Source organism: Archocentrus centrarchus, chromosome 11, assembly GCF_007364275.1.
Source record: "Archocentrus centrarchus isolate MPI-CPG fArcCen1 chromosome 11, fArcCen1, whole genome shotgun sequence".
NCBI classification, from domain to species: domain Eukaryota; kingdom Metazoa; phylum Chordata; class Actinopteri; order Cichliformes; family Cichlidae; genus Archocentrus; species Archocentrus centrarchus.
In genome coordinates, this window is record NC_044356.1 from 7,941,326 (window position 1) to 7,968,263 (window position 26,938).

The following is a 26,938-nucleotide window of genomic DNA, read 5'->3' on the forward strand; positions in this document are numbered from 1 at the left end:
CTCTTTTTAGTTTAGTTCACCCCTCCACTTTTTTATGGAATGATGCAAATATGTGCACGTCTCAGGCTCTAAGGGCGAGTACTCCCTCACCTCTGGCAGACATATAAGACCTAAAATTTGGTTTGGATGGGTTTTAAATGCTTTTAATGCTTCACCACAACTTTAAACTTGAATCATAGTTATTGACGAGAGACACCAAATCACTCCGTCTTCACCGCCTGCAACACTGCACAAATGCATTGTACACAATGCATTTTGAGACAGAAAATCAATTTATAACTGATAAGATGACCGTGCATTTAGTGTGTTTTCATTCACAGAGAGCAGGGTCATTATAAGCAGGTTTGCAGAAGAGACTGTGCTGCTAAAAATCACTGATGGAAACCTGTTTTATAAAGAAGCTGCACCCTGTTGTCATTTTTATATCTATAAATGGACAAAGTGCAATGCATTCATCTAGTGTTTATTAATCTCTTATTTTTTTGCCATATTTTCAGCTACACGAAAAAAATTATTTATTAGAAATTAAAACACTGGCTGCAACCATTTTTTTGGAAACATCATAAAGTGACAGTCAGGTCTATGGTGTTGGTGCTTAACATGAAAAATCAGTTTAACAGTGACTCTTTTATCCGCTGTGAAAGATGCTGCAGTCTGCATTTCTGATGTTTCTGGTGCCTCGTTTTCAAAAAGTCAAAAAGAAACATTTTTTCAGGACCTCCTGACAGCATCATCTTATAAACCTCCTGCTGTTGGTATTTAAATATGTCTAAAAGTATCCAGTACAACAGTGTAACCCGTTGAAATCCTACAACAAAATATACAAAACCTTCAGTAATTGCTGACACTTTGTTAAGACACACTCATTCAACTCAAGGTTATTAAATTTCTGTTCTAGATGTCAGAATATTTCCTCATATATAAACAGAGGTAGACACAAAAGGTACATTTCACAAAATAAACCTACTGTTGATCTCCACGTGTAGGAGGACCGTCCATAGTTGTAAGTAATCTCCTCGCCCGGACATATTTTCTTCAGTGCAAACAGGCACAGATGTGGCGTCCCCTCATGAACAATTTTCTTCATCTTGCAGTTGGGACTCGTGTGATCGTCATTCACCAGCCTGCCAAGGGTCCCATCCTCTGCAGAAGCATCAACGCTGCAGGACAAATGCTCACAATGAACCTTCAACCGCTGTCATCACAATGACTGGGGCGAAAGGTGCTGACACATGTTCAGTGACTTGGTAAAATATCCCCGCTTAACCTTCTTACTTAACTGATGTCAAAGAAAAACATGCTTCATGCAGAAAATAAAGATAAAAAAACTGAACCTGGCTTGATATCAGAGTCTATCAGGACACACTGAGGCGTTCTATGAAGAACCCTGAAGAACAGAAAAGAGGCAGAAAGCTCACCGCCAGTTTGTGCCGTTCCAGGTGAAGTCAAACAGAAAGTCCTTTAAGGTGTCTCTATGTGTCTTTTCCTGGGTTTCTTTGCGAGTGGAGATGTTTCCCCGATACTCAACAACAAAGGTGGACGGCTCAATGGCCTCACTGGTGAACATGCCTCTCCCTGTAAATATGAAAATAAAACTCACATGTGTGACGTTGAAATTTTACATTTAATCTTCTGGGTTCTGGTAACTCAGGTTTTCTGATGTCTTCCATTTATATATTGAGACCTACAGTTTCATACAGTTAATGCTGCTAAATCATTCAACACTTTAATATTAATGTCTTCTATCAAGTGTCCACAGGAGCTGACTCTACAAGCCAGTTTTCAAAAACTACCATAACAGGGACACAGAGGGTGCATCACCAACCTTTACTGGAGTCGATAAACTTTTCCTTCAGGAAAGGTTTGTCCTTGCAAGCCTTTATGTGCTGCAGTGCATCCTGCTCGGGAGTTAGCTTTCCGCCTCGCTGTTCCACATCAGCTGAAAAGTCCAAAAACAAAACTAAGATTGTTCTCACACAAACCGTGTTGTTTACATTTGAGCAATACTGCTGAGCAGTAGCTATGGCTTTAATATTGCTCAGCGATGAGTCACAGTCTGTACTATTTATGTTCATGAGTCATCCCTGACCAACATGTTAGACGATGCTCAGCCAATCAGAAGTCAGCATCACAGGCTAATCAATGAGGCTGCAGCCTGGAACTGATGCTCCTATAAACAGACTGGATCTTTACCTGGAAGCTTCTCACTATCAGCTGTTCAGGGACTGAGGTCAGCTGACAGATATGGGGAATCCCACTTTCTCTATTTCAGTCAATAATATGTAGGTATATCCAATCACACAGCACAATATGATCACATGATTAGGCTAAGCCAATCAGGCATGAGAAAGAGGCTTCATATCAATATCATAATAAACAATATTTTTGTTTTCCACTTGCATTAATTAACACATCTGTACATTCTTATATTCAAATTTATCTTTCTGTAGATTATGAAATATTAATGTTATTATTTGGTTAGAGAACATTTTCACATTTAATGTGTATTTTTGTTGCAAATATGGCCTTAAATTTGATTTTAAGTGGTATTAAAAAGATCATTGAACTTATATCAAAATAAATATAAGTTTAAGGCCAGGATACAGTTTCAGAGGGACATAAGGGACTGCAACATCATCTGTCTCACGGAGACATGGCTGACCCCCCTCATACCGGACCACGCCGTACAGCCGTCGGAGTTCTTCAGTGTTCATCGCACGGACAGAACGAGTGAGTCTGGAAAATCAAGAGGAGGAGGTGTGTGCCTAATGATTAATAACAACTGGTGTGACAGTAGGAATGTTGTCCTTCTGAAACAATCATGTTCACCTAACCTGGAGCTCCTAACCCTGAAATGCCGTCCCCACTACCTGCCCCGCGAGTTCACTTCGGTCATCTTCAGCGCCGTCTATATTCCACCTCAGGCGGACACACACACTGCACTATCCGAGCTACATGAGGCTATTTCCACCTATCAGGCTAACCAGCGTGATGCGGCTCTCATCGTAGCCGGGGACTTTAACAGTGCAAACTTGAAAAAGCTGATACCGGAGTTTATTCAACACATCGACTGCCCCACCAGAGGAGAGAGGACCCTAGACCACTGCTATTCTCCATTCAAAGATGGCTACAAAGCAAAGCCTCTTCCGCCTTTTGGGAAGTCTGACCACACCTCTGTCCTTCTCATGCATAATACAACCAACGGCTCAGGCAGGAACCCCCTGCTGTGAGAGAAGTGACACGGTGGTCTGATCAAACAGAGGCCGCTCTGCAGGGTGCGTTGGATTCAACCGACTGGGACATGTTTCGCAGCAGCGCGGGCGGAGACATCGAGGAGTTTACGGAAACTGTTGTGGGATTTATTGGGAAAGTTGTTGAAGACACTTCACTTAGGAGGACTATCAGGACTTTTCCCAACCAGAAGCCGTGGGTGGATAAATCTGTCCGCGACGCCCTGAGGTCCCGCACCGTTGCCTACAACTCCGTCCTCGCCTCTGGGAACATGGAGGACTACAAGGTTGCATCATACAACGTCCGCAGAGCGGTGAAAGAGGCTAAACATCGCTACGGCCGCAGACTGGAACAGCAACTACAACAGTCTGACTCCAGGGGACTGTGGCAGGGACTACGCACCATCACGGACTACAAAGCACCACACACACACCCGGTGAGTGCCGACGCTTCTCTGGCTGATGAACTCAACATCTTCTTTGCGCGCTTTGAGTCGGGAAGCCAACAGCCCGCTGCGCTCCCGGCCGGAGGGGCGGAGACACTCACTGTGACGGAGCACGACGTGAGGAGGGCGTTTAGACGTGTAAACACCAGGAAAGCGGCTGGACCAGACGGTATTAGTGGACGTGTCCTTAAGACCTGCGCTGACCAGCTGGCACCTGTGTTTACACTGATATTCAACCTCTCACTGAAACTGTGTGTGATTCCCACCTGCTTTAAAAAGTCCATCATAGTCCCTGTCCCAAAGAAACCACACCCCAGCAGCCCCAATGACTTCAGGCCCATAGCGCTCACCTCTGTGGTGATGAAGTGTTTTGAGAGACTCATCAAGACATTCATCACCTCCTCACTGCCCACCACCCTCGACCCACTACAGTTTGCATACCGGCCAGACAGATCCACAGATGACGCCATATCCTTCCTTCTCCACAAGACCCTTTCGCACATAGACACTGGTAAGGGGAACTATGTGAGAGTGCTGTTTGTAGATTACAGCTCAGCATTCAACACCATAGTTCCCTCAAGGCTGGTCTCTAAGCTGCTGGACCTGGGCCTGGGCCCATCCCTGTGCAGGTGGGTTCACAGCTTCCTGACCAGCAGACCACAGGTGGTACGAGTGGGTCACCTCACCTCATCCTCCCTCACCCTCAACACTGGATCCCCCCAAGGCTGTGTGCTCAGCCCTCTGCTGTACTCACTGTACACCCATGACTGCGAGGCCACGTCAGAGTCCAACGTCATCATCAAGTTTGCTGACGACACTGCTGTTGTGGGACTAATCTCTCACAATGAGGAGACAGCCTACAGGAGAGAGGTCTCCCGCCTGGAGAACTGGTGCCAGGAGAACCACCTCCTGCTCAACGTCAGCAAAACAAAGGAACTGATCGTGGACTTCAGCAGGAAGCAGCAGAGGGACTACCATCCACTTGTCATCAGTGGTGCTGAGGTGGAAAGAGTGGACACTTTCAAATACCTGGGAGTGACCATCTCACAGGACCTGTCCTGGACTCATCACATAAACATCACTGTGAAGAAGGCCAGACAGCGTCTCTACCTCCTCAGGCGGCTGAGAGACTTCAAGCTCCCACTCAAGGTGCTCAGGAACTTTTACACCTGCACCATCGAGAGCATCATGCGTGGGAGCATCACCACCTGGATGGGAAACTGCACCAAGCAGGACTTCATGGCCCTAAAAAGGGTGGTTCGTTCAGCTGAACGGACCATCAGAACCACCCTCCCCAACCTGCAGGACATTTACACCAAGCAGTGCAGGCTGAGGGCCATGAAGATCCTAAAACAGCCCAGCCACCCTGGACACTCTCTCTTCTCCCTGCTCCCATCAGGCCAGCGTTACCGCTGCCTGAGGACTAAGACTGAAAGGTTGAAGAAGAGTTTTTACCCACAAGCCATCCGTCTGCTCAACTCTGAGCCCTAACTGGACCATTATTGCACAATGTAAATATTATAATTTATAAAAGTGTGTATAGTGTATAGTATATAGAGTATAGTGTATAGTGTGAATTACTTTTTTTTATTTTTATTCTTCTTATTTATATGTGTGTGTATATATGGTTGCAGGTACAAAATACATTTCACTGTGCATTGTACTGTGTATAACTGTGCATGTGACAAATAAACACTATCTTACTATCTTACTTAATGTTATCCTTTGTTTACCGTAACCTACATTTGTTTAAAGTTTATTTTCACATTTAACATATGGACTCTTTGACCCTGACAGACAAAATCAAATTCACCTTTGAGTCCTCATAAAAGTCTTAAGACTTTTTAGATTCACCATGTTCACAAGAATTTGGACAACCCAAAAACATAATACCAGTTAAACATGTTAATGGATACATACCACTCTGCTGAGGGAGAAAATCGGACTCTTCACAGTCCACCTCAGGGTTACCCTGCTCCATATCTGGCTCCAGTTCATCTTGCATGATCAAAACAAACATCAATTATTCATTCATCCCTGACAGGCTGACATGTGCTAATGTATGCATTACACTGGACACAAACCTTCGATCTCGATCTCATCCAGAGAGTTCCCTTCAAATCTTTCAAGAGAGCCTTTTTCCATTGCGAGAAGCAGTTTAGCAATCTTTGCAAGTTCAACAGCTGCTTCTGGCTGCCGGTAATAGTCCCTGTCTTTCTGGATGTCACGACCCAGCAGTTTGGCAAGGTGATCGAGCTCGTCGTTCTCCAGATACAGAATCTGGAAAATTCTTGCAATGTGCTTGTGAAAATGCACCAGCGTGAGGTGCTCTGGGTTCTGTGCAGAACAGAGTCCTGAGTAAGCCCGGATGCAGTGCCCTCCATGGTAGAGGCTTGTAGAAGAACCGTCTGGCTTTGCAAACAAGAAAGGATTGTCTTTGTGTACGCCGCACGCCGCCCTCTTGCTCACCAGCAGCGTTAATGCACTGATGAGCTGAGACGTCAATAAAACAGCAATGTTCTGGCCGGCCTTGCCCAGAATATTTATCCTGATGAAGTGCTTGGACAGCACTTGGGTGGTCTCGTCCCGCTCCTGGAACGACTTTAGAGTCACTTTTGAAACTTCAGGTGCGCATTTGTTTAAGACCGACACCTGTGCAAGTATCACTTTGCAAAGCGCATTGTACACCTGAGGGCTTTCATACATCTTCATGCTCTCAATGGCAGAAGCAGAAGTTTTTTCCAGGTGCGTGTAGAAAGCCTGTATGTCACGCGTGAATGGTATCGTGGAGGGGCCGTGTACTTTGCTCCCACTCAACGATGATGATGATGCGGCTTTGTGAGAGGGTGTTTCCTTCCACTCGTTTCCACACAGTGTTATGAATGTGTTAGCGTCTCTCACAGCCGTCTTATTGCTGTCGCCCTGCATGACGACAAGGTTTGCTAATTTTTTCAGAGAACTTCCAAAAAACGAGGCGAGACTTGGTTTGTTGTACTTCTGTTTGTTTTCATCAAAACTGGCGAGGTCTCTGACGGCGGCGACGACTTTGTCGAAGTTTCTGGGTTTGAGTGCAGCTTCAAAACTTATTATTGCCACTTCATGCAGCTTTAAAAGTAGCCTTCCCATTTGTCTTAGCTTCTGTCTTATACGCTCGTGGTTACTTGAATTATTTCCACAGTTCTCCATCAGGCTCTGGGCCATCTTCACGAGAAGGTAATCGTGTTGAATTAAGAACGTAATCTCATCCTGCTTCATGCTTGAAAGCATCTCCCGGACTTCAGAAGGAAACTTGTCCAGGAACTTTGACTCTGTGATCTCCCCCAAGATGCTCGTCTCGCCTCGTGTTGCAGCACTTAATGCTTGTTTAGCACACTTTGCTACGTGCCTACTCATGTCTCTGCTGTAAAGCATTATTTTACAGTAGAGGCAGTGCCCAAATTTTTTAACCGTCACATCACTACGGGATAACCGTCTTCTCACTTTTAGCGCTCCGGTGTTACTCCTCAGCACCTCTTGATTATGTGTGTAGTTTCCTCTGTTTCGTAATTTGGCCAACAGACTTTTACGTTCTGCTGAGTTTTTGGGTAAATCGAAGACTTCGGCGATTTCAGGCTCTTCGTCAATGTGCTTTAATAAGTGACGAGCAATTTTCTTCATGCCTTTCCCACAAACATAACAGTAATTTTTATTTGTGAAAGACGGTATTTTGCCTTTTAGTTTAACCTCGGTGAATCTGTCATCTCTGTCCGAGTCGTGATCTTCAGAACTCGAACCGGGCTTGGCATCCTCTTGGACGGATGAGGCATCGTTCAACTGGAACATTGAGGTTTCTGTCGTCTCCTGAGAATCCAACTCTGTACATGACGAGCTGTCTCTGATATCCTGCTGGCTGCTGAGATCGACAGAGCGGTCACCGCCATGACTCGGTCCGGGTAGTTCGCTGTCATCATCAGAGCAGGAGTCCTCAACCTGAAGATACAAATAAGAGCTTTTTGACACACCACATCTGGTTTACTAACAAACATGTTGTATGTAAATGTATTTATATCCTTATAAAATCAGGCAATCTGCTGCTTTGCAACCATGTCATCAAATAATAAAATGAACTGTTTAATGCATTTTCAGAGCTGTTAAGGATTCAAATGAAAGGTCGCTTGCACTTCATCTGAGGGGAAATTTCTGCTAAACAGTCCTATTATCAGTGGTGAACTGCGCTTATAAAAATAAAAATAAAGGCAATAATGAGGCAACTTTTCAGGAGAATATTTAAAATGTTGAATATACTTCCTTTTTTTAATTGCTGTCTAAAATTGTATGCAGTGAGAAATACTGTTCAAACCATTCAAGTGTTTATCTGACGACTGCATCTGGCTAAAGAAACAAAGCAGCACAGTAAACCTACAAGCTTTCATCCTAGAGTTTTAGAGGTGTAGTGTGCAGATACTGCTGATACTGCAGTACTGTCAAATATAGTGAAGAGTATTATGAAAGGCTAAAAAAATATACTGATTTATGTACCTTTTTTTTCTTCGGTGTTGATGAAGTTGGATGAAACTTTCTCTTTAAAGTACCTGATCCATCGTGTGACTTCTGTGAACGTTACATAAGACAAAAAAAGGCATAAAAAACATTAATATTTGAAAATTATTGCATAACAAACTGTAAATCTGGTGATGCTCAGGTGCTGGCTTGATTACTGAGTTTTCACAATTATAACATTTTTTTTTTTTTAAATACAGTCTTAGGAAGAATAAAAAAATATGAAACCAAATAAAACAAAATTTAGATCTTTATTTTTCATTCTTACTTTATGCTGGAATGCTGCTTTCTAACATATACTCTTCTTTCAAGTCTGTTTAGATTTCATAATGCATTTTTTTAATGAATGAAAGCTACACTCTAAAGGCTTTTTCACACCCATCTGGTCCTGATTAGGTTGGTTTGGTTTCTTTTCAAACACCAAGCAAAGCAAAAGCTGTGACTACAAACCTCACCAGAAAGTTCATCCCACCTATGGGCTGGATGTATTTGTGGAGGGAGCAACTCAGGTGTTTTGTTCTGCACTAGCAGATGACATTTACATTAATTTTATAGCTGGCTGCTACAAGCTCTCCCCACATTTGGACTGCTAGTTCCAAACAAACAGCTCTGAGGTTCATTAGGAACCAAAGTGAGACCGACCAGCTCTTCTGAAGAGCCCTGCTGCAGTCGTTTTAGTCTGCAACAGAGTACACAGACGAACAAAGGTGCCACGGGGGAAACAAGCCCGGGTTTAATTTAAACTGTTTAAACAGGTGTGAAAACACTGTTAGTAACAGGTTTGTAAGGGAAAGCTATTTTTATACATGTGAAAATTTCCTGGACCTGATGGAGGGATATTAAAAACATAAATGTCTGATTCAGAAACATCGAACACTAAAAGGCTCTTCAGCCTTCCAGCTAACTACAACATCCAAGCAATGTCCAATTATTCCTAAGGGAGAACAGTGCAGGTAAGACTAGTGAGTTCACAGGAAGTGAGTGAGTGGTGTATAAAAATCAAATACTACTTTAATATAAACTCACCTTGGAGCGCCACGGGTAGGAGGAGTCGCCGTAGTTGTAAGTGATCTCCTCGCCCTGAGGTATTTCTTCCACTGCAAACAGGCACAAGTGTGGCTTCCCCTCATAAACAATCTTCTTCATTTCACAGTTTGGACTGATGTGATCATCATTCACGAGTCTTCCAAGGGTCTTGTCCTCTTTTGAAGCATCAACACTGCACGTACAACAATGAACTTTTAAAAGCTGCAGGTAAACAGTCCACTTATACAGAAAACATAAAATAAACATAACTCTCACCACCACTGCTCTCCATTCCATGAAAACTCATACAAGAAACCATTCAAAGCATCACTGCATCTCTTCTCAGACCTCCTGTCTTTGTGAGGAAAGATCTTCCCACGATACTCGACCACAAAGGCCGACGGTTTGATGGTTTTGTTTGTAAACAAGCCCCTTCCTAAAAAAAAGGGGAAAAGAACAGAAAAACTTGGTGGTTCAACAATTTCTCCATAAACTGTTACACTGTAGTGGTAATTTGCATGACTGTGACGAATACAGAAGAACATTTTCAGATTTAGAGACAATCAATAATTCAGTGATACGTCATCCTTTCAAATCCATCCATCAAAAGTGGAACCAAGTTTTTTCAGGCCATCAGTGGCTGAGATTTGCTGCCAAATTCAAAACTTCACAAACATGTTTTTCTACTGGAATATTCATATATTTACCTCAGAATATATACACTGTGGATAACTTCTGAATACATCTCATGTTATTCCTTAAGATCAGAAATATATGTTCTGAAAGTCTGAGCCCCCCCCACACACACACACACAAACCACCACCACCACCACCACCACCACCACCACCCCACACACACACACACACACACACACACACACACACACACACACACACACACACACACACACACACGTGAATGGGACCACCGTTAATCTGTCACCAAACTGTTTCAGTGTAAAGCCCGATCTCACAAAAGTGCCACAAACCTTTAAATGAGTCTATAAACCGTTCTTCCAGGAAGGGCTTGTCTCTGCAAGTCACGATGTGCACCAGGGCATCTTGCTTAGGATTTACTCGCTTGTGCCGGTTTTCCATGACGGCTGGAAAAATCTGCTGAGCACAGGAATTCTGTAAAGACAACTTAGGGTCATTTTTATTTAAATATTCAAATTTCTCATTAAAGAGCAGCACAGCATGGGACGTCGAGGTGTGTTTCCAGTGTGAATATACACCAAAACACACCTGAGATGCTAAAATAAATAAAGAATGCTACGCTCCTCCAACTGTCTCAAAGGAAGTCTGATCCTGCTCTGACTGAAAACTGACTCACATGGGAGGGTCGTCAGCTACTGCAGCTCACCTGGGCCTTCCAGGCTATAAAAGCTACCCTGACAAACTGCTCGGTCCCTCTGTCCTCGACTCCACCTGGCATCAATCCAGATTTATATCTGTGTCTTCATTAATTTGTGTTCAATACATTTTTTAAGCAAGCCCCTTGTGTGGACTGACTCCTTGTCACATGCATTACACTCATCCCTTTAATGTACTTACTGCCAATATGTTCGACACAAATTCTCAGCTGTAATAAATGTGTACCTGAAGCACACCTTTTCCAAAATTCAGTGTAGTATTTGTGCACTCAAATGTCTATTTTATTAATTAAGCTGTGAATTAACTGTAAATGAAGGTACAAGATTGCATAAACACTCAAAAAACAAACCCTAGGTTAAAAATATGTAATTAAAAGAATGCATGCAGGGAAATGCATCTAAAGTTCTCGGATAGATAATCATTTTACTATTTTCAGTACACTGATATAAAACCCAGAGTTTATGTTTGGTTGAGGTAATTAAAACCTATTTCATGCAGGGCTGTAATAAATTACTATTTTCATAATTATGGAGCTGTAAAAAGTTAAAAATAAATCTGAAAGTAGTGGAATAACACAATAACACTGCTTTGTCAAACCAATACCCCAAAAAGTTTACAATAAATGTGAATTATTAGAAGGAAAAGCAGGAAATCTGCAAACTTAAAAGTTTCTGCTTGTATGAAAGTAGATCCTAATATGTTATCTGGGGCTGTTTGCATAGATAAATGTACAACAGACCATCGTACTGTACGAGCTGTTCATGTCTTCTGAGCACAGATAAAAATCTGTAGTGTAAATTAATGCATGCTATTGCTAACTATTCTACATTACTACATGTAATGGGCTGCATAGTTATGCATACAGCAGGATGAAAAAAGTGACACAAAGTCAGTTTTATAGACATTACAAGGACCTTAAACTTGTACTTTAATAGTAATTTAGTAATTAAATAACATTGCAGCTCTGTATGTGGAAGTTTTCCCCAGTTTGCTCAGTCAATTTCTAAGTTTGTTCTACATCTGGCTCATGTTTACATGATGAAGTTGCACAAATCTTGCTAGCATCCTTATATTAACTAGCAGGTGAGGAGTAGAGTAGCAGTGGTTTGCTGACTCTTTACCCGCTGCTTTTGACCTAGCTACATGTAATTCACGATGTGCATCGCTTTCACGCCAAGTAACAGTTACCTCCGCTTCAGTGTCTCCAAGAAAAACCGAGAAGAGCTGCAAGAGCAGCTAACACAGAAGCGGCCATCTTTCCTCCGTTCCGTCTGCGAGAGATCACGTGACAATGAAGCGGCGCGATCTGGGAGGAGCGGTGGCATCTCCGGCCAATCGGCGGCTGCAACGTTTGTGATTGACTGCAGTAGCAGCGAATCAGCAGTCGCGATCGCCTCGGCCACCAGGAGCAGCGGAGGACCGTCGTTTACGAGGCCATGGCAGGAAGGAACGGGGTCGGTGCCAACGAGCGTCCCCATAATCCGCCTAAAACAAACCAAACACTCTGGAGCCACTGAAACATGTGACTCTGTGAAGTTTCATCTTATCTCAGAATTTGCACCCAGTTTCTCAGCCAGAGGAGTATTAATTTCACTTAAGTTTGGTTGATTAGAAGAGAACAGGATTAGGAGTCCATCACAGAGACGGCTCAGGCTGAGAAGTTTGGAGACAAAGCTGAGATGGTTAGGACAAGTTCAGTGGAGGGATAATGGATGTGTTGGACAGAGGATGCTGAAGATGGAGCTGCAGGCAGGCAGGAGAAGATTCATGGATGTAGTGATGGAGAGCATGCAGGGTTGATGTGACAGGGAGGCAGATTCACCCTGGTTAGGTTTCAGCAACACAACTACTCTGTTAGGCTGAAGGATCACGGTTTGGGTTCAAATTAAAACAGCTTACAGATCCCATTAGACTGAAAGGCAGACATGGGTGCAACTGTAGAGTCTCCAAAGCAAGCAACAGTGTTTTGAAGTGTTTTTTTTATTCAAAATGAACATATAATAGAAAACCCTCAGAGATCCTTGGCAGCCATTCTCTAAGCAGGTTAAAATGACCGAGACATACACAAAGGGGCAGCTTTAACTGCTCTCAACAGGGCTTATTATGCAAAAACACAGTTTTTCAGGGTTTTTTTTAGTATGAAACAGAATCCCAAAATTAGTTTAAAATTTTAGAGTTGTAGGTTTCCCTTTTTTCAGATTTCATGAAAGCCACAAGAGGGGTAGCAGCTAAATAACATTTAAATCTCTAATTTTTCTTAAAATGTAATTCAGTCGAGTCAAAAACATCTTTAATACCTTTGGTCGGGCCCCAATCATGATTCCCACGCCCCGTGTTTCAGCAGTGGGGAAAGACATAAATGTTTGATTCTGTACTTTAGCTAAAAAGTGACCAAACATTTAAAATATCTGTGGATTATCAAACAAAACACAAGTGTGATCTGTGTAAATCTTCAACTTTTAGCATTATAACCTGAACAGCAATCTGGAAGAAAAAACTCAAATCATGATATCAGGTAAAATCCATGTTAAACTTTGGCATAATCAATTTCCCGGAATCATTTAAAATTCTGAAAGTGGGGCTGCAAAAATCCACAAGGTGTGCAAAAGTACTGAGAGAAATATTCTAACGACTTAGTGATTTTTTCTACAACACTGATGTGTTAATTCTTCTGGGGTCTAACTGTAGTGAAACTAAAAGTCTGCAGCTCTCTACTGGGGGGGGCCCTCCTTCACTCCAAGATGGATGGCTAGCTTTATAAAAACTTGGAAGTCCAGTGTGCACAGAAAGGCCAGGAATCATAACACATGGAAGGAAATAAAAGTAGTATTTTCCAGAAGAGACAACCACATAACACAGGAGGGCAGCTGTGTGCCCTGCTGAGCAGTAAACAGTCTGAACGCTGAGCTGAGTCCAGCATCTCAGCCCCGCCTCAATAAACGCTGTGAGTCTGAAGTTCTGTTCGACGTGCCTTTAAGGAAATGTGACTCTGCAGTTATGAATGTGAAGTTTTCCTGTCTGTATTCAGTGACCATTCCCGTTAATTTACAGACGTTTACATCGCTAGCTGCAACACCGGTAAAAGGTCACTTCGCGTTCAGTCTGAATCCTCCCCCTCCTCCTCCTCGGGTATAAACGGCGGGTCGTCAGACGTCTCCTGCGGCTTCCGTTCGTCCTTCCTCGTGTCGAGATGCAGCTCCCTGACGATGAGGATGCGGGTGAGCATGGCTTCCATGGTGCTGTCGTCCAGAGCGGTGGAGGAGAACCACAGAGGACTGTTGGGGACGCAGCAGCGTTCAGGGTGAAGGTAGAACATGTTGGTGCGCTGCTTAACGGACTCCGAGCTGGATGCAAGACACGGAGAACAAGGAGTTAGATCAGTGCGCTGCAGTAATGATAACACAGGTGCAGGGGAACACACAGGGAGAACACGCAGGGGGGAACATGCAGCAGGGAACACGCAGGCTCCACACAGAAAGTTTAAAATCAAGCTGCCTGATTAAACTGAGCATGACATAAAATAACCAGTCAGGGATTTTTTTGTGGTGAAGGGAGAGCGAGATTATCATGCAGACGTTCATATCACAGTGAATCATCCACAGATCAATCGCGATCATAACTGTGTTTAAACAACACTCACCACTTGGACAGGTAGAACTCGTAGAGTCTCACTGGACAGCGTAGAGGGTTCTCCGTGTTCTCCATCATCTCCAGGATGTCCTCCTTACTCTCCTCCTCTTTGCGCTTCTTCGATGGAACACCCTCTGGATCTAAAGAGGACACATACGGACACCCCCCCCCCACCCCTCATTTTCAATATGAACCCAGTTAAAGCAGCTTAATACAATAAGTGAACAAATACCTTCTAATATATTAAACTTAATGTTTTTAATTTAACTTTTTCTGTGCATTAGATTTGAACCGTCTGCCATGTTGGTACCTGACTCCGCCTCGGCTCCAGACAGCGGCGGGTAGAAGCGCAGGAAGGTGGTCTTGGTGTTGTTCGGGTTGGTTTTGGTGCAGCGCATGACGTGAGCAAAGGACAGCTGGCGGTGCTGCTCCACCTTGGTGAAGCCGAAGTACTTGCAGCAGAAGAAGAGCAGCGTGTTGAGGAGCACGATGGGGGAGTACGCCCCCAGCTGTTTGCAGTCCCACAGAAACTCCTCCTCCACACGGGAGTGGATGTAGCCTGCAGAGGGAGAGGGGCCCGCTGTAGAGCTGCAGAAACGTGGATTTGTGTAAAACTGACAAAAGTGGTGCAGAACTCACCGCTGGCTGTGATCGAAGGTTTGAAACCTCGCAGCAAGTTGGTGAACTCAATGGAGAACTTGCTGTAGAAGCGGTCCATGAATATGTTCTCCACACGGCCATTCTGAAACAAATACTACAGAGAAAGAAACAAAAAGGTTACAGTGTCCCCGAAAAGTAAAGCCGATGCTCTACTTTATCACGTTTGTCGTGTTATTTTAGCAAATGCTAGAAAATCGGTATAAATATGCAGATTTCCATCATGGTTGAAGAGCGTGGACAGCTACAACCACAGATCCTAACCCAGCCATGGAGGTCCCACCTGTTAACCTGTTAGGTTTACGTGTTACATGAGAAAAACGTCTTGCCTGCTGGATGCCAAGGCAGAGGTAAAACACGGTGTCAGGGGAGTACGGCTCTCCGTTGGGTCGTTTAACCTCGGCGATGAAGCAGCAGAGGCCGTAGCTGAGCTCAGCGGTGGTGCAGCGAAGAAGATCCTCCTTCAGCTCCAGAGGACGCGCTGAGATCGAGATTCAAGAGGTCCAAATAATCAGCGGTTAAAAGAGATTTTAACGAGACAGTCACAACAGAGACACGAAATGTGGTCTGCTTTAGTGTTTCTCATTCACTTACAGCCGAAGCGTGGATTCTCCAGGTTGGGCTGAGTTTGTCTCCACTGGATCCATCGCTTCCAGGCATCAACTCCATATTCGCTCTTCAGTTTTGGGATCTCTACCTCTGCGGCCTTTTTGGAAGCAGCCTTTGCAGAAGATGTTTCAGCAGCCTTAGACTGCCGCTGCGGCTTACGACCCTTTGATAACATGAAGAGGAAAAGAGGCTCTATTATGGATATGATCGGGATGTTTAAGGCCTCATGTTTTCAGCTGCAATAAAATAGCAAGTCTCAAAGTTCTGCAGCCTTCTCAGATCAAACCTCGCTGGTTATTTTTAAGCCCCTGCTCTTAAAAAGAATCCATAATTTAATCCAATTTAAAAATAAATGATTCAAAACTTTGACAATCTGCAGCAAAATCTGTTCAAACTCCTTTTTTCACTCCTACAAAAGTCTACAGTTTCACAGCATCATGACAATATGAACAGCTGGAAGCCTTTAACTCAGTGCAACAATGACTGGCTGTTACTATGTTCCCCGTTTGGGGCCAGGCGTGTCTCAGCGCCATCTGTTTGCTAATAAAGTCTCTCTCTCTGAGACAGTTACCCGTTTTTCTCTGGCTTTCCTGTGAGCTTGTCGTCGCACTGGAGCAGGCGGAGGGCTCGGGGACTTGGTGGACTGCTCTCTTTGTCGGGCCATTCTTTCCAGAGTTTCTAGCAATGACACCACATCGAGCATAAGAGAGGGTGCAAAAGCCCGCAGCAGATCTCTGAAGGGGTTACAGTGTCATAAGATGCTTATGCAACACCGCAGCCTCGAACTAAAGGCATCAGTGCAGATAAACTCAAAAATAATCTTCATGCATGTGTGTTTATGAGCTCACCAACAGTGAAGTCAGCTTCGATGTCCATGGGAGGTGGGCCGGGAAGTGGTGCGGGCTCAGGCTCGCTGGGCGTGCCCACAGAAACGTCTAAAACAGAGTTGAGCTTCTCGCTGGCGTAGCCTTTACTCAGTGAAAGGGTCCCTGCGTCACAGGAGGCGTCCTCCCAGGTGTTGAGGAAGGTGGCCAGCTCCTCTGTGTCCAAGTCGTCGCTGTAGTTACTGACGTGATCTGCAGGACAACCATCAGAGGAACTGTTAGCACAGCATAAATTTAATAATATCAAAAAACAAGCAAAAATGTTTGTATGGGAAATAAAAATGATGCGGCTGACAAATGATTGTGGTCAACTTGTTTCTGGAGAAAAAACTATATTTATAGAGACTGGAATATTATTATCCTGCTGTTTAACACCATCTTCTGTTGATGCTGTAATATGATGGATCACAGCAGGACGCTCCTGGCTTCGTTATATCTTTTCTCTCACCATCTGTGACCGCTGCGTCCTGCTTTTCAGCCACTTTCTTCACTTTTTCCTCTTTCTGCGTCTCCTGCTCGTCGTTATTCTCGTCGTCTTCGGCCACCATCTCCGCCATGAGGATGAGCTCCGCCTCGTACGGATCAGACGGGATCTTCTGCTTGATCTCCTGGATGGTCTCCACAATGCGCTCAGCGCTGTTCATCGTCACAGGAAGGAACATCGGCACGGGAAGCTGAGGAAGAACGGAAGCAGCAGCTCATGAGCGGGAAGTCGGTAAAGACAGAAAAGCTCCAGATTAACGGCTCCAGTTTTATTTTGAAAAGTGTTCATGAGAGGATACTTTAAAATCAGAGCCCCCCCCCATAGTCTGAACATCCTGTCTGAATCAGGACAGTAAGACTGCAGCTCATGGGTAAGCATGTATGATGTGAGTTGCATGTTTTATATTTATAAGAAATTAAAAACAATTATCCAGGTCCTGAGGTGGATGGCAGTGATAGACGTACAGGCAGCGGCAGGCCCACGGGCTTCGGGGTACACTGGCTGTACATGTTCATCGGTACAGGCAGGTAGACCGGCACAGGAACAGGCAGGATCATCATTTTTGGGAAGATTTCGTCTACGGAGAGAAAGAAGGAAACGTTGGCACAGATTTTAGGTTTCAGGGCAGATCTTTTTAAAGAGCAAACTGTAACTAATAACTGTACAGATCAGTGGCTAATAAAGTAAGAATAAGAAGACAAGCCCTGATACACACATTGCAAAAATATCCACTGATTAGAATTTATTAATAACTGTGGAACACGTGCAGAAACAACCTGCAGGTGGCGTGCTCGTCTATCATATTACTGCAGTTTTTTTAAAAAACGCTGTAAAGCAGAGGAGTCCCTGCAGAAACTGTCTGGGTGCTTCTTTTACCCGTCTGTGCCTCCACGTCGACCGTCTGCGTTTTGCAGGAGACCCCTTTGTTCTGCACCAGCGGCCTGCAGAGCAGAGCCTTGTTCTTCAGTATTTTGGCAGGTGGAGGAGGATGAGTCTTCACCGTTTCAGTCTGAATGCTCATCTGAAGGACAGAAAAATAAAAAAAGATCTATAACAACTCCAAAATTAATAATCCGTAACACTATAGGGACTACTGATCATATGAGGGCATCGAGGACACTGCTTTCACTCAGTTTGTGTGTATTAAAACAAAAATACTAACTTACATGTCCAGAATTCTTTGACTGAAAGTTTGATGCTGTGCCTGCAGAAAAAAAAAACATGAAGCTGCTGATTAAGAGTCCGAAATCTTTTCTTTTTTAATCCCTCGTGTGTGCGTTTGCGTTTGTTTCATACTTTGTTGGGTGCTTCTGTCAGAAGTGTTAGGTTTTCCTTTTGGCGTGCCGGCAAGCGAGATGACGTTGGCGATGATGGGCGTGGCCTCTCCTGCACTGGCTGAAAGCAAAACAACAACTTTAAAATGTCTCAGTAGGAAGTTACGCCAAACTTTCCAAAAATACTCCGAGTGACACATCCTTGATCTTTGTGACGTAAATGCACAACAAACAGCCACAGCTGGTTCTGAAACAGTGGTGTCAAACATGCAGTCCAGGGGCCAGAACCGGCCCGCCAAAGGGTCCAATCAGGCCTGATAGGCTTTGTTCTGCTGCACCAAACTGGGCTGTATGTGACCCACCCAAGCAAAGTGGAAAGTAGTACTTTGATCTACTACAGTTTCTTTTTTTTTTAGGGCTGCGCGGGGGGGGGGTTGCCCCTCCATCATAGGGATAAGATTGTTCTTGCATTGTTTTTTATCAGTGACAATAAAAACGCTATTCGCTAACACGGAGCCACACACACTCACATCCACACCTACAGCCAGATTTACCCAAACGTTCATGTAGAACAGCAGCAGGAAACCCACAGATACGAGAACATGCAAATTCGACACATAAAACGCTCCACCTGGCATGACATTCAAACCAGTGAGGCGACGGTGCTAACCACAAACTCACCACAACTCAAAGCTGACAACACTGATTTAATAAAAATTCAAACAGGGATAAAAACACACCTTTCACGACTTCCCCCTGCGTGGCCACTTTCTCGCAGCAGAACTGCAGCAGACAGCTGAGGTCGCAGAAGTGTTTGACTTCCCCGAGCATGGGGAGGCTCTGCTTTAGCTTCCCTTTCCGCCCGCAGGTGTCGCACTTTGCAACCTGAGTAACAAAAAACAAACAACGTGTTTAGTTGGAGGAGATCAAGATCACACAGATGGCCACTTTAGCGCACCTATGATTTTAATAACTTTACTGAGGTTTGCTTACGTGGCAGAAGAGCATGGTGTACTTGGACCTGCAATCATCGGAGCAGAACTCCTCCGTGGAGCCTCCGTACTGCGCCGTCACCAGCTTCTTGGAGACACAGTGGCAGTAAGAGCAGGAGTGACAGTGTTTCCCCCAGTTTTTACTCAGGTCGTGTCTGAACAGGAGTTTACAGCCTGCAGAGACAGGAAAGCCTTAAATACAGATTTCAGAGCTAACTCGGGTCCTTCCAGCTGCTGCGTCCGCGCCTCCTCACCATCGCTGCAGAAGTAACAGTCTTTGTTGTTGACCCTCTTCACGTCTCTGGTGATCTTCTCGATCATGCAGTACTCGCACACGCTCATCACGTTGTTGGCTTTCTTGAACTCGTGGGAACAGTCCACACTGCACAGAAAAACGATCTTATCCTGCACACACACAGACGGCACAAATCCTGAGAACGCACGACATCTGTTTTTAACGTTTAGCCATTTTCTGTGGTAATGCTGACAGTCTCAGTGATATTCACAATCTTTCCCAGTAAGGACAAAAACATTTCAGGTGCTCATGTGAACTGTTGTGACCTTCAATTAAGAGCCACAGGATCATTGTAGACGTGCCACCGGGCCTGATGTGTAGATGCAAAACTTTCTACTCATCTTAAAGTTGTTTCCATTAAACACTGTAGGTTAAAGCTGCAAAATACACACAAAGTTACCTTAAGCTGGACGAGCTCAGGTTTAAAAGTGATGACACGGGAGCACTGGAGGCAGCTCAGTTTCTGCGACGCTTTGACGCCTTGCTGCGGCTGCGTCGTACTGACGGCCTGGATCTGAGTCGATCCCACCGGCAACTTCGTAAAAACGTTCACCTGCTTCTGTGACTGCTTAAACTTTTCCTACAGCACAGGAAAACACCAGATTTGAGTCTTCAAAAATCCAAAAATCTTTCTTAAGTTTGTCTTTAGATGCTTGTAGATAACTACCTGAAAAGCCATGACACAGGGGAGAGTGCAGAAGTTCCTGATGGAGGTATCTGACATGGCCAGGTGGTAGGACGGTACAGTGTTTTTGCCACAGTTATCACAGTTTATCCGAGCACCTGCGAACACAATAAATGTATCATAAACAACCATTAACGAATAAACAAACGGTCCTACGGCACGAGGTTTAGTCCTCAGCGAGAACGTGCTGTCGAGTACCTGAAGAACTAACAGTTTGGACTTTGAACGCCATCACGCAGCTGCTGCTGCAGAACAGATCCACCGAGTCATCGCTGTTTTTGTTGTCCACCATTTCTGCAAGTAAGTGGGTGGTGCGACACATCGTGCATGGCTGGGTTATCTTGGCCATCTTGGTTTTCTGGAAGTGAATGAATGAATGAATGAATGAATGAATGAATGAATGAGAGGCGTGTCACAAACAGCTTTAACTGTTTTAGTGGCAGGAGGAGGAGGCAGGATCGTTTACTGGTTTTGATTTCCACACGTTACGACACTCGCTGCAGGCATTTATAAAGATCTTGATAATTGTGGGGAAAAAAAAAAAAAATCTTCTATAAAATGAAAAGAGAGTCACAAGAAATACATGCATTCTGCATGAGCACCCTATTGGACTTCAGCATCAAGGTTACATGTGTGGGGCCTGTTTCCGTACCTCTTTGTATTTGGCCAAACACTCCATATTACACACAGTTTTGCTGCCCTCTTCCATCTTCAGCATGAGCGGTTTGTTGTGGCAGTACGAGCCACAGTTGGCGCAGCCCGCCATCGAGAGGTTGTTCACCGTACGGAAACGGTTAAAGCAGGCGTCGCTGCACATCTTATGGACAGAACCGCCCAGGATCACCTCGTGTTTGCTCTGCAGAGACGGCGAAGAGCGGCACAGGTTAAGAGGCTTCGCTCTTCTATAATCACACATTCAATAATGGAGAGAATGGTTAGTTGCAGTCCTGTTCTGTTTGACTTACGACACAGTATCTAGTGCACATGCTGCAGAGTGACTGTGGGGTCACCACTGGAGCTTTTACAGTGATGGCAGCTTTCCTGTAGCTGGAGGCATTTTTCTTGTAATTGAAGGAGGTCAGGCAGTTCTGGCCACAGAATTCCTTCATGAGACCTTTGAGATCCGGAGCCAGGATGACGTCTTGAGGCCGAATTATCAACCTAAAGGAACGAGAGGAAACAAGACCAAGAAGAAATGGCAATAAAATTAGAAGCCTGTCCTCGGGTACTCTGCTCTTTCTTCACACATCAAACTAGAACCCTACTCTCTTCTGCAGGACTCACTTTTGGCAGTTGTGGCAGATCTTAGTGGCTCCCTTGACTTGATACATGGAGAGGCAGGTGGTGGAGCAGAAGAGAGCCGGTGAGCCCTTCCTCTGGAACGCCGTCTGTCCCTTCATCAGGTTCTTCTTACACTGAGCGCAGGACATGAGCAGAGACGACGGGCTGACGATGGGCAGCGTCTGCGTCTCAGAGCCCACAGAGAAGACGGACCCGATCTTCAAGTCCTCCTTTAAACATGAGGAAACACAGAACAGTGGAGGAGGCGGAGGTCAGTAACGTTCAGGGAACACTGGACTCAGGAGGCACCTGAGTCCAGAACCTCCTCCGCAGCTCTGAGCACCTCCCAACTGACCGAGCTCCTCGCCCCATCTGACCCTTCAGAGGAGCTCATTCTTATTCTGATCACTACCCACAGGAGCAAATAGTAAAATGATCTCTCCACGTCACTGAAGACACTGCAACATTCTCCTATTTGTTTCTTTACTGTTCCTTAATATTAAATCAATAATATCCATGTCAGAGACAAAACAGAGTATCGTTACTAAGTCTGCACAGATGCAGACTCAGTGCGTGGGCGCCTGTTCCCGCTCAGTCTTTGCCGTAACTTTTTTTTTATATTACTCCGTGGTGTTTCGAGCTTATTTCAGGTGTTATTTTGTAGCCACTTTAGACTTTTTTGACTTCCTGTTTCTTCACTAAATGAGTTCTAAATATAAAATATTTAATTTTAGTAACTGCTGCTCCATCTCCCCTGCTTTCTGCAACTGGGACCCCACCTGAGTGGTCTAACTCCACAAATCCTGTGTGTGTGTGTGTGTGTGTGTGTGTGTGTGTGTGTGTGTGTGTGTGTGTGTGTGTGTCGTACCCGTGCAGTATTTGGCTCATCTTTCACACTTGCTGAAGACGAACTGGATATCAGAGCGTGTTCATATTCCTCATCCACCGGCTCGTCCTTCACCGTGACCAAAGGAGGTGAAGGAGACAACTTGATACTTTGGGTTGCGCTACGCAGCTTCTCCTAGAACGAGAAAAGAGCAAAAATGTTCACTGACGCACACATGTGTGCTGTATTTTAATGCAAATTTCAGAGCTTATTGCAACATCCTAACCAGATGTTATCCATAAACCTTCCTCATATTAAAGTCGGTACAAAGAGCCTGAAATCCACATCCTGTTTCCATTTACACACTGAAAGAAGTTCTCATACTCACGACATCTAATCTCGGTATTGAAAGCTTGACAACCTTCATGCCGTTCAGCACTGCAGCCGGTGACGAGCTGTCTCTTCCTATAAGAACACGTGAGTAAAAGTGTGAAAAAATAGATGCATGAAAACCTTCATAGCAACAAATCCCTTTGGGGAAGCTTCAGGAAGAACATCCTGTTTAAAACTCCATCAAATCAAACACGCCGAGCGGCTCGTTGTGAATAAGGGAGCATCCGAAAGCAGCTTTGTGTGATTTATGGTTTCCTCAGTTTAATATTTAATCACAGTCACAGTCATTTTTTACTGACTTAGAGACAAAAGCTTCAGAATGTTTGACTTTTAACACACTTCCTTAATCAGGGATTCCCTGCTGGAGGATGGTTACATATGTAACAGTGAGGAAAAGGCTGCGTCACCTTATTTGACCAAAACTTTAAATTTCAATAAACAAAAAAATAAAAAGAAGATTTTGGTCAATAAAATTTGAAAAGATCCTCAATAAAGAGTTTCAGTCAGAATAGTTATTTCATGTAATCCATGCAGGCTCAGTTGGTTTTATAGGATTTTTAATGCAAATTAGTTTTTTCCATTTTTTTTCTTGGAATTTCTTTCCTTGATGTTTGATTTCCAGGTTTTGAGGCTGGAGGTCAGTTTGCTTTTTCTCTGTTTGTTAAAAGATAAATAAATCAGTTAATAAAGTTTCTCTTGTTGCCACGATTTTCCACATGGGGGTTTATTTTTTTGTCTCATTTGTTTTTAGAAAAACACGTTTGCTTCTCGAGCACCGAGGTCGCCCACCTGTACTTCCCGTGGCCTCGGACGATGAAGATGAGCTGGACCGCATTAACTCTGAAGTTGTGGGTTTGACGTCAGTTTCCTCCAGATTCGAGTTGCTGTCCTCTACCACGGAGGCTGTGTGGGAAATTTAACAGGAATCAGTAGGATGTCCACATCTTATTAGAGCTTCAGCCAGTTTTAGCCTATCACAGATAACCCAGTTTCAGAGTATGTTCTCTCATATGTGCTGATATAATGGTTTTTTTTTTTTTTTTAACCTAATGCTCTACAATAAACAACACAATTCAACTTCACATCCATGCATCTACCGAGCAAAGAGCATTTCCTTATACCTGCATTACAAGCGGCAGGTGAACGGCTGCTCTCTGCGTCCTTCGAGTCGTTCTGTTCCTCCACTTTCATCTGAGCCTCCTGCTCCACCTGATCCACTGTACCGATGTCCATCATCTCATCAAGTTCATCGCCCGCTGTCAGAACCTTCAATTTACAGCCTGTGGACGACTCCCACTCTGTGCCGTCTTCCTCCTTAGTGTCACTGCTCATGTTCGTGTTTTCATCAGTGTTTTTTCTTTCCTCCTCCTCCTCCTCACGATCGCAGGTTGCTTCCATGCATGCATCCTCACTCACAGCTGCTCCTGCAGGACTTTCCTCTGAGCCCTCATCCTGCACTGCAACATTTTCTGCCTTCGCCTCAAGCTCTTGGTCAGATTTCACCTCAGGAGCCTCTTTTTCCGACTCTGAGGTGCTAACTGCCTCTCCATCATTAACTGTTACTGGCTCTTCCGACTCTGAGGAGCTAACTGCCTCTCCATCATTAACTGTTACTGGCTCTTCCGACTCTGAGGTGCTAACTGGCTCTCCATCATTAACTGTTACTGGCTCTTCCGACTCTGGGGTGCTAACTGCCTCTCCATCATTAACCATTACTGGCTCCCCCGTCTCTTCTGAGCAGGCGGCCTGTGGCGGAGATCTAGAACCAACAGAGGGGACCGCCTCCGCCTCAGTTTCTTTATGTTGTGCTTCGTCACCTTCGCTTTCTTTTTCAACAGCAGCATCATTATCCTCTTCTCTCTGTTCAGAAAGTTCATGGGAGGATTCATGAATAAGCTCGGTGTCTCCAACATCCACTGACGTCCCCAGCTCTGAAACCGCCTCCACGGCCTCTCCATCTGTGCCCTCCGTTACCTGTAATGGACAACAGACAGTTAGCAGGACGCACAAGCCTCTGCTTTGTGTGCAACAGGAAACTGAAGTAAAGGATTTTTATTGTCATTCCAACACATGAGGTGAAACGCTCAGGCCCCCGTTAGAAGCCGATGAAAACAACAAACAAGTGCAAAATATACAGAAACAAAGAATAAAAAACACATTTAGCCATTTGGTTTAAATAAGAAAGTATTCCAACAACAAGAGCACCGCCTAGCAGGACAAAACACACCCGTTTAACTGTGTTAACCCTGTTTGTTATCACCCAGTTATTGAGCAAACAACGTTCTATTTTAAGTAACAGTGACCCCAGTGGCCCCATATATAATCCCAAACTTGCTTTGGTCATAAGCTATCTAATCATGAAGTTTGGTAGGTCACACGGTTCTCGAGTTACTGAGCGGACACTTCAATGGATGTCACCCACCCACCATCGATGATCACCTAATTGGTCCTGTCTTTCTACAGGTGTATAAAAAGGGTGAGGTGCAAAGACACAAGTAGCTTCTAAAGATGGAAACTGTCCACTGAAAAGTAATTCTGTTAATTAAACATTGGATCATTTTATTCACTTTTTGCATAGAGTATACAGAAAGGTTAGAGACAGGGTGAGTATTTAATGATCAACACAGATCATTGAGGTGTTTGGAAATCAGAATCTTCCTTAAAAGGATCCCAACATTCCGGTCATTCCCGCTGCGCACAGGTTTCAAAATAAACACATAACAGATGCATGTAAAATGTTTGCTTAGCTACGCTGATGTCACTCTGTAATTCGCTCAAGACAGAACATGACTGCACCTAAGAGTTTCCAAACCACTGAAGTGTTTGAAATACGAGCTGCACAAAACCAAAGCCCTTTGAGAAGATAGTCTCACCACTCTGCGGCCACATTTCAACAGGGTAGGCCTTTGTGCAGTTAATTTAAAAAAGGTCACAATGAAGTACAGAATCACCTTTCACTTTAAACTAAAAAAACTGTCTGACTCAGACCCAAAATAAGGTCTTGAACACTCGAAGTTATACTGATACCACCATCTTTGCTGATACTGAATTCTCCTCGTTGATCTCTTCAAACAACTAAAAAATTGAGGAGTTTGAATCATAAGCTGAGGAAGTGATCACGCTGCAAAGATGTGCACAACACATTACTAACATCTCATTTTAGGGACATAAATGCATTACCAACCCTTGATCTGAAGCACTTAAGCACCCTGAACCGCTTTCATGCGTAGCATGATAAAGCTCTGCCTCACTGACTGCGTGGTTTAATTAAATAGCCTTTAAAACTATCGGTGGAGCGAGTCAATGCTCGAGTTTCGTGCAGTTTAAGACTAACTTGCACGACTACATGAGCCCCACTGGTAAACTAAATTCTGCAGCATGCCTGTTCGCAAACTTTAGCGGCCTAACTTTGCAGCGGAGCTACCTTATGCACACACATGCGGCATCGACTGCGTATAGGTTCAATGTACAGGGTCACTTTCTCTGTTTCAGCCATGCAACCTCACCAAAACAGCCGCACCATAACAAGTTAGCTTGTCGTCAGCGTGGCTGCTGCACAGAGGTTTAGCAAACGGCTGTAATATGCTGTTACATTGGAGGTAATGGGTGTTATTACCTCTGTGCAAGCCGCTTCCTTGGAGTCAGCCATGTTTTGTTGATATAATAATTAGCCGACCTGTAAACTGAGAACTATGAGCTCAGCGTTTGCTAAGCTAACGCTAGCCTGCTTGCAGCTCTGCCAGCGGTTAATCTGCCTCCGTGTTTCACTCCGCTCTAATTAACCAGCGCACTGATTAAATAACCGTTCTGTTTAAGTATGCTGGACGCGGCTGTAAGGTTTAAAAAGTCTAATTCACCGCCGCAGCGACGTGCAGAGAATTACCGCGCCGACCTGCACAGGAGTCACTTGATTGGTGGCCACACGCTGATGTCCATCGCCTGTTTCCGTAGCCGCCATGTTGGCTCCCTAATCCCCAGTTATTTGGGTTTAAGAATAAAATGCGTTTAAGCACTTGTAGATGGACTCTAAAACAGCAAAACGCCTCAAATGCATCCCCCACTACATCATCCGTCCAGTCTAATAGACCGTTTCTTTTTCTTCTTCGTTCAAGACTTACGACTGCACGCCATGTTTGACATTGCTTTTGCGCCCCCTGCCGGTACCAAAAGGGATCGTCTGCTAAAAAGTGATTTCCGGTATTTGCCAAAACATGATTGGTAAAAATTTAAACTGCTCAGAATGAGTTGTTGGCCTAAAATCTGTGAAACATATCTGAATTATATCAGACAGAAAATATTCCTGTCACAAGGTA

At 44.4% G+C, this 26,938-nt stretch overlaps 2 protein-coding genes across 4 annotated transcripts in view; both read right to left on the reverse strand.

Moving 5' to 3' along the window:
- LOC115787927 (uncharacterized) overlaps nucleotides 1-11,887 on the reverse strand; it is a 34,874-nt gene extending 22,987 nt beyond the window's left edge. Inside the window, 10 exon segments of the mRNA XM_030740728.1 lie at nucleotides 968-1,160; nucleotides 1,419-1,575; nucleotides 1,826-1,939; nucleotides 5,597-5,674; nucleotides 5,761-7,645; nucleotides 8,195-8,266; nucleotides 9,242-9,434; nucleotides 9,518-9,677; nucleotides 10,231-10,372; nucleotides 11,804-11,887. Of these exon segments, the coding sequence (XP_030596588.1) occupies nucleotides 968-1,160; nucleotides 1,419-1,575; nucleotides 1,826-1,939; nucleotides 5,597-5,674; nucleotides 5,761-7,645; nucleotides 8,195-8,266; nucleotides 9,242-9,434; nucleotides 9,518-9,677; nucleotides 10,231-10,339 (2,961 nt within the window). The 5' untranslated portion in view covers nucleotides 10,340-10,372; nucleotides 11,804-11,887.
- Nucleotides 11,888-12,577: 690 nt separating this feature from the next.
- Nucleotides 12,578-26,733, reverse strand: zmym4.1 (zinc finger MYM-type containing 4, tandem duplicate 1). 3 transcript variants are annotated; one of them, XM_030740921.1, is made up of 27 exons: nucleotides 26,518-26,724; nucleotides 23,747-24,599; nucleotides 23,415-23,528; nucleotides 22,621-22,697; nucleotides 22,275-22,427; nucleotides 21,410-21,636; nucleotides 21,091-21,286; nucleotides 20,778-20,981; nucleotides 20,324-20,483; nucleotides 20,108-20,223; nucleotides 19,841-20,020; nucleotides 19,400-19,550; nucleotides 19,147-19,319; nucleotides 18,894-19,038; nucleotides 18,176-18,274; nucleotides 18,046-18,083; nucleotides 17,756-17,900; nucleotides 17,344-17,456; nucleotides 16,844-17,069; nucleotides 16,360-16,587; nucleotides 16,083-16,189; nucleotides 15,497-15,674; nucleotides 15,232-15,383; nucleotides 14,885-14,999; nucleotides 14,556-14,804; nucleotides 14,256-14,385; nucleotides 12,578-13,959 (listed from the first exon to the last, which is right to left on the reverse strand). In XM_030740921.1, exons 1-27 carry the CDS (start codon nucleotides 26,581-26,583, stop codon nucleotides 13,713-13,715), a joined length of 4,842 nt encoding a protein of 1,613 aa, XP_030596781.1. In that variant the 5' UTR covers nucleotides 26,584-26,724; the 3' UTR covers nucleotides 12,578-13,712. The 3 variants fall into 3 exon arrangements, with proteins under 3 accessions (XP_030596781.1, XP_030596784.1, XP_030596783.1); XM_030740924.1 differs by having other exon boundaries at nucleotides 13,713-13,959; nucleotides 26,483-26,733; XM_030740923.1 differs by having other exon boundaries at nucleotides 13,713-13,959; nucleotides 26,242-26,605.
- Between the last annotated feature and the right edge of the window lie 205 nt (nucleotides 26,734-26,938).

Coding starts and splice junctions, on each gene's coding strand:
- zmym4.1 (XM_030740921.1), bottom strand. CDS start 26,583: ATGGCGGCTACGGAAACAGGCGATGGACATCAGCGTGTGGCCACCAAT. Junction 20,982..21,090: donor TGTGCACTAGATACTGTGTC/GTAAGTCAAACA, acceptor CCGTCTCTGCAG/AGCAAACACGAGGTGATCCT. Junction 19,551..19,840: donor CTGAGCTCGTCCAGCTTAAG/GTAACTTTGTGT, acceptor GTGTGTGTGCAG/GATAAGATCGTTTTTCTGTG.